The sequence below is a fragment of the Halyomorpha halys genome, unplaced genomic scaffold (assembly GCF_000696795.3).
Source record: "Halyomorpha halys isolate HHAL.00 unplaced genomic scaffold, Hhal_1.1 Scaffold62.1, whole genome shotgun sequence".
Classification (NCBI taxonomy): domain Eukaryota; kingdom Metazoa; phylum Arthropoda; class Insecta; order Hemiptera; family Pentatomidae; genus Halyomorpha; species Halyomorpha halys.
The window spans coordinates 814,543-825,285 of NW_027116333.1; the positions used below are offsets into that span (position 1 = coordinate 814,543).

The window sequence follows — 10,743 nt, forward strand, 5'->3', positions numbered from 1 at the left end:
CATCACAGATCATAGCAAGTAAAGCGGAGCGATTGTACTACAATCGATTATTTTTGGATTGATCAGTAAACATTGAAGATAGAGGAGAGGAAATGGGCACTCATGATTTTGCTGGCTTGGGGAGAAGACGTCCGTTCGGCGAGAAGCGGGAAGGATTGGAAACCATTGTTAGGAGTTGGATAGCGTCATAGACAAGAGGATGTCAACAGTCATAAACCATCAAAAGAAGATTGGGTAATTGGTTAGTTTTGTTTCTAACTGAAATTTATTGTATTTGTAGAAAGAATAGCTATTAATTAAGTTTAAGTGTTATTATTAGTAAAGTGTCTGTTTCTGATTGCCTAGAAACCCGTCCTGAGAAAAGAGTCTTTTATGTTGTAAAATTTAAATAAAATTCTATTATCTGTTAAATATTAAAGTTTATAATTTGAACCCAAGCTATCTTTTAAGATATGAGAATTTAAGTTTAAAAAAATATAAAATTCCATTCATTTTATTTTAATAAATTTATGATTATTACAATATATTTCTTGTAAATATTTGAAAGGCACATCCTTTGCTGTATCAATGTGGAGAAGGGTATGTGGTAAAGAAATCAGAAGCTGTGCATCCTGATGAATGAGTCAGATTCAGTTTGTATCATCAGCCTTGGAAAGTTGTGGATGGCCTGTCATGTGGCCATGATGAATGAGTCAGAGATCCCAAAGAAGATTCTCATTGAAATGCTACATGGAACAAGATGATAAGGACAAAAAACATGGTTAAGATGGCAGGAAACTGTGGCCCTTGATGTAAGATGCTCTTGATGATGGAAATCAAAACTGGAAAGCTGAAGAAGACAGATCAAGGAAGCCATGACCTGCTAATGGATTGTTGAACAGAAGAAAAAGTGCTCTTATTAACATGGCGTATTTATGCTACCAATCAAATAGAAATCTAAGGCTGACTAATTATTTCATAAGGCTTTTATTCAATAGAATAATTTAAAAATTGTGCTTTAATATTTATGATACCTGAATCAGTGAAACACAAACTATTTAGATATTAAATATAACATAAGAAACTCAGCTGTTGTTTTCTTAAAATAATATACAATTTGTTTTTACCTTTACATTAAGCTTTCTACTATTTTTTTTAATGTTTTAATATAGTAGTTATATAAAGTAAATATGAAATATAATTACTTCAGTACAAGTCAACAATTATAATAGAATAGTCTGTTATTCAATAATTTCCAAATGTGAATTTTCTGGATCTTTCATATATTTGTATTTGTGCTCTTCGAATAGATTCACGAGTGCTTCTGTATACACTGCATGATAGTGGTCAATCTGTTCTTGGGTGGGCTCTGCAACTTTTGGTACATTTATTGGCTTTCCAACTGAAATAGAATTAGGTTCTCATTAGATTCAATTACCTACTTGATATGGTGGATATTTGAAAAGGAATGACAAACTAAGAATAACAAATTAAATTAAAAAAATTAAATACTTAAAAATGTTTTTTTTAAGGCCTATTTTTAGCTAAAAACACATTTACATCAAGTATTGTTCAAATAATGTTCTCGAACCATTAGTAACAATGATTATAATATTGCTAAAAATAAGATGTGAAAACCAAGGTTTTTCATATTAATGAACATGGAACATTATATCCTGAACCTGTAGAAGTTTTGATTCTTTAAGTTCTCATATTTTTTTTCTGTGGAACATTTTTAGTTTATTTTCTTTCAATAATTTTAGAATTTTGCCTTTATGAAATGATTTTATTATTCTAAGGTAGTGTATACGGTTTTGCATGAGGCTATCAATACAAAAATAAGGTTTCTATTTAATTATGCAATCCCTAAGAAAATTTCCAGGAAAGCTCCCTTTATCTATAATGACCAAGCATTAAATGAGCCTTGATTCTTGATAAGTGATTTTGATTAGAAAACTTTGTACATCTATTTATTTTATTGTATTATTTATTTATACCATTATTTAGTATTAATATGTAAATACTCCCCATCACTTTTGAGAAATGAGATTGATTAAATTTTTTGTATCCTGTTGCTACTTTTAGATAAACTATAACTTCTAGGAGTTGCTGCTATATCCATACCGAGTGCTGTTCAAGCTCGACCTGGCCCAACCTATCCACCCTGATCTAAACCAATGTCTCACAAGCAATCATCTTTTAATTTGTGTAAATTTCTTGTAAATACTTTAATAAATATGTAATGTAATGTTATATTCATAAATCTATTATTTGAATGATTAATGATTACAATCTACACTGTACCACCCTATTGTAACTCCATGGTGGGGGGGAGGAGGTCAAGTTTTCAATTCATGGGGCCTTCACAGAAATAAAAATTGACACCTCCAGTCGGATTCGAACCGGTGCCACTGTAGTTTCCAGATTGCAAATACTCTTTGAGCCTCAGATGGCCCGGTTGCCCATCTAGGATCTAAAGCGAATACCTTTAGAACTTCCTTTCCTCCAATCAACTGTAGGTGAATACCCTGTAGACTGTGGTTGCCCTTCTGCAAGGATTCAAGGAGGTGAATACTCTTAAAACTTGTTTTTCCCTGCTTAACTGTGTAGACGAATACTCTACACGGTGGTAAACCATGCTATGAGGATTTAAGGCTCAGACCCTTATATCCCACATATCATATATGGTTGGTAGACTGATTCTCCACCACATCTAATCCTGCCAATTTACCTCCTGTACCGCTAACCTAACCTTATTGACTGCATATTGTCGAAGGCCTTTTGATATTAGTATAACTCACCTTTTAATTTGGTGCCTACAATAACACATACTTTTACAAATTGAATTATAAATAAATTATATTGGATACTTAAATATGTGTACATTATTATGTATATGTAAACTACCAGAATAATAGAAGAAAATGGAATGAATCCAATTTCTAAATTATTTCAAAATTTATGTACTACGTTATATCCTGCATTAATACATTACCGACGGTAGTTAAGGGAACCCCCTTTGGAACACAAAATAAGCCAAATTGTCCCATAGGTAGGGCCAGAACTGCTCCAGTTTTCTTTTTAATCCATTGCTGAGCTGTATAAAGCCATGTTCCTGGATTTGGTTCCTTCAGCTGGAACAGGTCATTTTCTCCAAAATGGAACACAGGAACTAAACCACATCTAAAAGTAATAAATTAAACATTTTTATTTGTTTTATTGTTTTCCAAATTAAACATTCATTAAAATAACTTTAGTACAGTTTGATATGTATTTAGCCTATTTACTTTCTGGTGTGTATTAGAAATTGATAAACAAAATCTATTATATTATACATTTTTATTGATTCAAATGGATACTGATGTATGGTAAACTATTTCTATTTAACATAATGAAATCCTACACACCCCTCCCCTATTATATAATAGATTGAAACTATTTTTACTATATATTACTATATTTAAAAATTGAAATATGGAAAGAAAAAGAAAATTGAGAGGAAGAAAATATATGTAACCATATTTAAATTATTAATAACTAATGTGTTCATACTTCTTCGCATTATATAACTTCATTTTTATTTCATTTCCTTAATTATGTTATTTTACCCACTTTTTCAATTACCTATGTATACATTTTATTTCCCGCTTCTCTCATCACTTCATTTTATTAATTCTATTTTGTAAAATTATTCATTTTATGTTATTCTGTTTATACTTTCTTTTTTATTTTCTATACTTACTGTGGTTGTTATCTTGTTCTGTTCTTAACCCTGAAGAAGGCTAGAAAATCTAGCCGAAACATTGGCACAATTAAATAGGTTACACCAACTTATTTGTGTTTCACTTTGAACGAACTCCCAACCATCTTCTCCTCGTCCGTCATCCACAGTCATCTATCTCTCATAATTGGGAGTACATTAATCTATTACTTCATTTTGTTTTCACAATTAACTTAAAAAATTACAATGAATACTCTGTATTCCAAATTATTTCTATTCTAGTTGTCCTTCAATCATTAATTTTCTCAGGCTTTGTCCTACAGATCTTCAAGTTGTTCCCTTTGTGTCTTTGTACCGACTGTTGCCTTCTCTAGCTCTCCATTACCTACCTGCCTATCAATATGCTCCTTCTAGGAAATCTGTCCTTCAACTGGCTGATTTCTTCCTCTTCAGGCCTTCCTCTATAGAGTGATCTTTGTCCCTTCTCTAAACTATAAACTTTTTTTGATACGCTGCTTATCTTTGAGCTTTCCTTTGCAAGCAATGTTCCTCAGAAGTCCATTTTAAGCATGAAAGTCTCAGACCTTGCCTGACCTTACATCCTTATACCAAAGCTGAATTTATAAAACCTTGGGACTTTATGTTGTCTGATTTTATGAATAATATATTTTTTAATTGGAAGATTGTTGATTGACCATGTGTAATATATATAAGGTAAAAGATCTGAGTGCGGTAAAAGAAAAAAACTCAAATAGTAATCAAACTATTTAATGTGAGCCAAAATTTCACTCCATGTTTCAGGGCTTCATGAGGGCTAAAAAACTGTTTGTATCTTTTTTAAACCTGCAACATGGAGCAAAACTACTTGAGTAGTTACTGAAACTTACTATTTGAGTTTTTTCTTTGACTGCACATAGACCAGCTTCCTTTTATATATTTTTTAAAAAAATATTTTAATATTACTTAAAGCTATTGATGTATCCCCAGATGTATTTTTTAAATAAATGAAGAAGTGCAAATTAATATTTTCTTGTATACAACAATATCCACTGCAAATCTATTATTTAATGTAAGGACAGATTCACGCTATCACTCAGCCACTAAAGGAAAAGCTGGTTTCAGATATGGGGTTTCTATTCCTAAAGCAGATGCTAAATCCTTTCTAATGAACTAATTAAAATGCAAAACACATAAATAATAATGTCTGTAAATCAAATTTTACAGTTATATAATACTTCTTACCCTAATTTCAAAGCTAATTTTATGAATCCCTTCCTCTTCTTTAGTATAAGTTTATTTTTTCCTGGTATGGTATAAATAACTTCTTCTGCACCACCAATCATCAAAATGACGACATTGCCTTTCTTGGAGTCATTTAGAAGATATGTTAGGCTTTTTTTTGAAGCAGATATTAAACCTAACAAGATAATTTTAGAATTTTACAACTAATGAATGCAAAACATTGAAATTAATTTAAAAATAAATTTATTTATCTTATGTTAAACCTTCCTCTACTGAATAATTTAAAACTTTAAAGAAACTTGGGATTTTTAAGAAGTAGGAGTTTGGCTTATAGATAGGATTTAAAATTATGTTTACTGTTAATTGTTCATCATATTAAAAGAAATAAAGTCAATATGATTAATTCGCCTGAGCTAATAATTAATGTTGTGTACCATTCTGTTTTAATTTGTTATTAGATTTTTTTTTCATTTTCATTCTTCGCTGCTTGAATCACATAACTGAGAAAAAATATTAAATTTTATTTATACAATCCTCCATTTCATGTATACCTCTCATTTATAATTAGAGGGCTTTTTATATTAAACTTTGCCTCGGCATTAGTAAAATATAGCCATAAATAATTTTTAAAATATGGAACTCCTGGATATTCTAGAGCAGCATTATTAATGAAATAATTAATACAATATTAGTAATTTAATTACTATATCTGTTTATTGTGAAGAAGAATTTATTGGTATATGAATAATTGAATTTGGTTCATAGCAGTATTCCTTTTCTTAGTATTGAACTCCAAAGCTTTTCATGGATTATAGGTACATAGATTTTTTTTTCCTATTTTTATAAATACTTATATATTTACCTAAACACATTCCATAATCCCTAACTACTGGGTACTTTAGATTTACATCCAGACTAGTCATGAAAAAACGAAGTCCTGGGAATAACTCAGTCCTTGGAGAAGTGCCAAGACAAAAATTTATGAAACTCGCTGTACTGAGTAGTCCATGAGGGTGGTTACAGAATAAATAATTTTTATTTGGGTCCAAATCGGCAGTTTTTACTAGATCAATTGGGAAGTAGTCTCGAAGGTATTTGAAGTGAGGCAACTCCCTCATAAATCTAGAACTGAAAAAGAAATTCATTATTTATTTACTAGGGTAGAAGAGCGATGTAGATAATAATAGTAAGCTTATGTTAAATTAAAGTAATTTTTTGGAATTTTCCCCTCATTGCTGAGTGTAATGAGGCATAAACTTATAGTTTCAATTCAGCATTTTATATCTATTAAATTACCAGTTACATATAATGCAGAAAATAATAAATTACATGCTAAAGGTTCTGATTTATTGAATTTGATAATACATTGTAATAAATGTTGATACAGTTGAATTATTTTATTTTGAGTTGTCTTAATCTATCTAATTTTAAATTTTTACAATGAATTATACTCTTAATTCGTTTTTAAATTTTTTTAAATCATGTTAGATTATAACCATATAAACATAATATATTTTTTGGAGGGTTTTCATTCCGTGGAACTGCTAGGAAATGAAATTCAACCTGCCAACCAAACTGGCACTACTACAATTTCAAGACTGGTAAGGTGATGCCTTAACTCCCTCGACTACGACAGCCACAACTATACTATACAGTACCAGAGTGAAAATGTCAAGATCCATTTCTCCGTGTCACTGCCTAATAAATATTGATTGACCTATGGGTGACTGATTAAACCTACTGGGAATTAAACCTTCAACAAACTGTGGGAGCCTCATCCTAACATGCCCAGCTTTCAGGTCTTGCATATAGATTTAGTGTAGCTTGATTATATCCAAAATTATTTGAGATTTTATACAGAGGGGTAATGAAAAGTTTAGAACACACACCAATTGTAAAATATCCCACAAAGTGACAATTCATTTTAAATTCTATCAGATAAACTGTTTAGTTTTTGAACTGTACCATTGATCTTAAAAGTTAAAATATTGTGAAATGATAAATTAAATTATTTTAATACCGATTTCAAGAGATATTTTTGTAATTTGGTAAAAAATGAGGTTTGCTAATATTTTTTAATCACTAATGTATTGAGTACAAGCTGAAAAATTCAATTGATAGAAGAAGATATAAATTCATAAGATACCTCCGACCACCTTTCCATCCTTTCTCCTTATCATACCAAGTCCATACCAAAGTCAGGATAGTAAAAAGCCAATACTTTGTAAAGAAAGTTATATAGAGCATTATTGGAATGATTGTAATTTGGCAGGATATTGTCATTGCCAGTTGAATTACTGCCAGTGTTTGGAGGCATTTCTCAAAAAATGTTAATTTTTTTGGCATTCTGAAAGACAAAATAAAAATATAATTATTAAAATAAAAAAAGTAACTATTCTATAATTGTACTTTTCAAAATTATTTTTTAAAAAAAATAATTAGCTCAGAGAAATTTTGGAGCTTGATATATTTTTAAAGTCCATTATGTAATTTTAACTCAATGCAGGTCATAGTCACTCACTAATGCAAAGGAAAACTTAACTAAGATATGGCAAACATGTATGAAAAGTAGTGCAGCACATAGCTAGAAAAACTGGTATGGTTTTATGTTATCTTACCTACTTCTACAGTCACTAAAATTGTATTCAATACTTCAGGAACCGCCTTTTAATGGAGAATATATCTTTTAATTGGAAGATTCAAAAATACTTAAGGCTTCGAATGATAAAATCCAAACCAAGAGCTCAACAGTCAAGGTTTTGTCAATTCAGATATCATCAGGACCTAAGTATTTGTTTGGATTAGACCTGTACATTTGTGTTTATTAAATAAATTGAAATAAATATTTGATGAAAGAATCTCTATAAAGAACTTTATTAATTCCTCGAAATAATTATTCATTAAAATAGATCAATTACTATAACAATGTTTGGAATCCCTGAATAAACACCAGATGGAGTGAATGGAGAGCACCAGTTTCAAGCGCTGCAGAAGCATGCAATTTGTTTTAGAATAAATAACCGTATGAAAAATATAGTTAAGGTAATTGAATAAAAAAATGTTTTTATTGAAGTAAAAACCCTGATGAGGGGCTGAAACGACGAAACGTCGAAGTATGAACTTGTATTGACACTGCTCTCTGCTGGTTTATACTGTAACTACTAGAGCCAGCGTGACGCAGCCTACCAGCTGATACAAGAACTACTACACTTGACAGGTAAACATCATATAGTAATTAATAGAATCCTGAGATGTAGCTAACTAACACTGTGATATGTGATGTGTTAGTTAAAACATCAGTGTGTTTGTTAAATTCAGTTATTTCGCCTCAACTGAGGACAACCTGGCCCCAATTAGAGAACAATATACAAGGTAACATGTTAATAATCATTAGTGTTAGTGAAGTGACAGTTTTGCTTTCGCGTAAACCAATATTTTGAAAAGTAACATCCATGGATCCGGCTCAACATGCGTCATTACCGGATGTTTCCGATGATGAGGCGGATTTTACGCCAGTAGCGCGATACAATACGCGAAATCAAACCCAGAAAGCCCCCTCCTGGAAAAATAACAAACGCACTAAGATGAATACTGCTGTTGAAATTGTTGATGATAACTATTGCTTTGTCCTTCAAGCTTTACCGACGGAGCTTGGACCAACTCCTCAAGCTACCCCACACAAATCCGCGCCTATACCACCGATTGTTGTCGTTCCCGAACGTACATTATCAGAAGTACGAAATATTTTAAGTGGCATGCAAATTAAAAATTACCTCTTAAAACCAACGCACGGAGGAGTTCATATCATCCTAAACTTCCTTCAAGGCCGTAAATTGGCAGTGCTAGGCCTTCGAACACCTATGCCACACGGGTGGGAAAAAGTACCACGATCAAGTTCGTGATTAAAAAAGTTGGTGGACACACCAGTAGAAGATGTGACAGAAGCTCGACGGGCTCTAGGCCCTAATGTTGTCCGTAGCCCACTGATACAGAAGGTAGAAAGACCCCTCTTTATTTTTATTTTATTCCCACCTTGTAGTAACTGTACCCTCTTCAGTAACCATTGAAGATATACAGGAGATTAGGCATATAATTCGTTGCCTATTTACAGCTACGAAATATATACCGTGGAAAGAAAAAGGCCCACCGCATCTAGGTTATAGAACTGAAGTGGTTAAGATGGGCATGTAAAGTTGTAGGGCCTAGTAACGAACGGATCCTTCAAATATTGCCGGACCCTGAACCAACGAGAGTATCGTGGGTGTAGACCAAGTGGGTGTGTGTGAGGATTATGCCGGGATTGATCTGATGGATAGGACTTAGGACAGGTTTTACTGAATAGATGTATTTAGACAGGGATTGGTGGTATCCGTATCAAACCTCCGTGTCGCTAAGACTTTAACTTTAGGACTTGGCGTAACATGAATTATATTATCATTATCAGTTGGTTACTAAGCCCTACTACCTTGCGCTCCCATCTGATTCGTCTCAATGATGTAACATGAATTATATTTGGGTCCATAAGGAACAGTAACAAGGATGAGTTTTTGTGAAGTCTGACTGACATTTTTTTAGGGTATTTTGAAATTAAAATGTAAAGGGTGTTTCACACCTTTGACCTCACTTGGATTCTTCATCATTGTTTTTTCAAGTCACTGTATTACTTTCATCACTATTACTATTTTTTTAATGCATAAATGGGTAAATATTTAAACTATACCTTTCGCCCTCCAGTTTGGCAGATTCTTTTTCTTTTAATAAAATGTTTTCTATTTGTCTATATCTCAGACTGAAAGAAAATTAGAAAAAGTATTATGACTCCTTTCAAATTGTTTCCGAGAAATCAATTACAGTTAATTAACATTGGGGGGAACGAAGAGGTAAAACATCCGATGGTTGCTAATTTAGAACTGGAAACTTGATACTTATGGACCTATGTATATGTCTAGAATCTACTTTATGCCCCGGTATATTGGATATTCCTTGCCAACAATTGTAAAAATTATAGAATCTAGAAAATTGTGAACTATATAAATATTTTCATTTGTTAATCTACCGATATTTTTTATAAAAATAGAAAATACAGATAGGAGCTCGTCTTAACACTACAGGAATATGAGTTTATGAATAAAAAAATTAATGTGTTTATTGTTGTGATTGGTTCATTGGAAATAAAATTTTAAAAAATGGATATTAATCAATATTAAATAATTAACAAGCTGTCTGGATATTTTAATTATAAATGATAGACAATGGTATTTTTTTTCATTTAATTGAGTATAAGGATTTAGAAATGGCCACCTTCTCCTAGTACCATCATTAAGAGCTAAAAGAACGCCATTTTTAGCCCCAAGATGCGTCGCTAAATTTAAGTTTTATTGTTTTGGCAATGAATGATAAGAAAATGATGAAATAGATTCATGACTAACATTGACCAGCAGGCTGCACTGTTTATTACTGTAAAACCATTTTATTTTCTCTAGACTTTTGGTGAACTAGTTTTAGAAACCATTAATGAAAAATATTTTTCCTGAAAATAATTTCATGTTATAATTTTTAAAACTTATAATTTTTAACACTTAAAATTTTTTAAATTTCCGAAATTTTAATTTTATTTCTACTGGATTATAACTGCGACATGCATTCAATTTTTGGGGGCTATATCTGAATTAACTTCCTTTTAAGGATCCACCTTCTGGATTGAGACATTGACTTATTGAGTCATTATTTCATCCATTTTAATTTCCTCGCCAGGTCAAGGAACCTCAAATCAAGGGAACTTCAAATATAAAGGCCTTCTA

General features: G+C 31.6%; 2 protein-coding genes across 4 annotated transcripts in view; one reads left to right on the forward strand and one right to left on the reverse strand.

Moving 5' to 3' along the window:
* Positions 1–477: 477 nt before the first annotated feature.
* Positions 478–10,743, reverse strand: part of LOC106692591 (2-acylglycerol O-acyltransferase 2) — a 33,063-nt gene continuing 22,797 nt past the window's right edge. For 2 of the 3 annotated variants that reach the window (XM_014438630.3, XM_014438632.3), the window contains exons 2-6: positions 7,089–7,289; positions 5,805–6,070; positions 4,943–5,117; positions 2,975–3,162; positions 478–1,381 (exon numbers count right to left, since the gene is read on the reverse strand). In XM_014438630.3, the coding sequence (XP_014294116.1) occupies positions 1,221–1,381; positions 2,975–3,162; positions 4,943–5,117; positions 5,805–6,070; positions 7,089–7,289 (991 nt within the window). In that variant the 3' untranslated portion in view covers positions 478–1,220. Of the gene's footprint in view, positions 1,382–2,974; positions 3,163–4,942; positions 5,118–5,804; positions 6,071–7,088; positions 7,290–7,560; positions 7,722–10,743 lie in introns of those variants that run through there. The other variant, XM_014438633.3, reaches the window with a different exon arrangement.
* Positions 8,167–10,743, forward strand: part of LOC106692590 (diacylglycerol O-acyltransferase 2-like protein 6) — a 39,858-nt gene continuing 37,281 nt past the window's right edge. The window contains exon 1 of the mRNA XM_067053133.1: positions 8,167–8,314. The gene's annotated coding sequence lies outside the window, so the exon portion shown is untranslated. The remainder of the gene's footprint in view (positions 8,315–10,743) is intronic.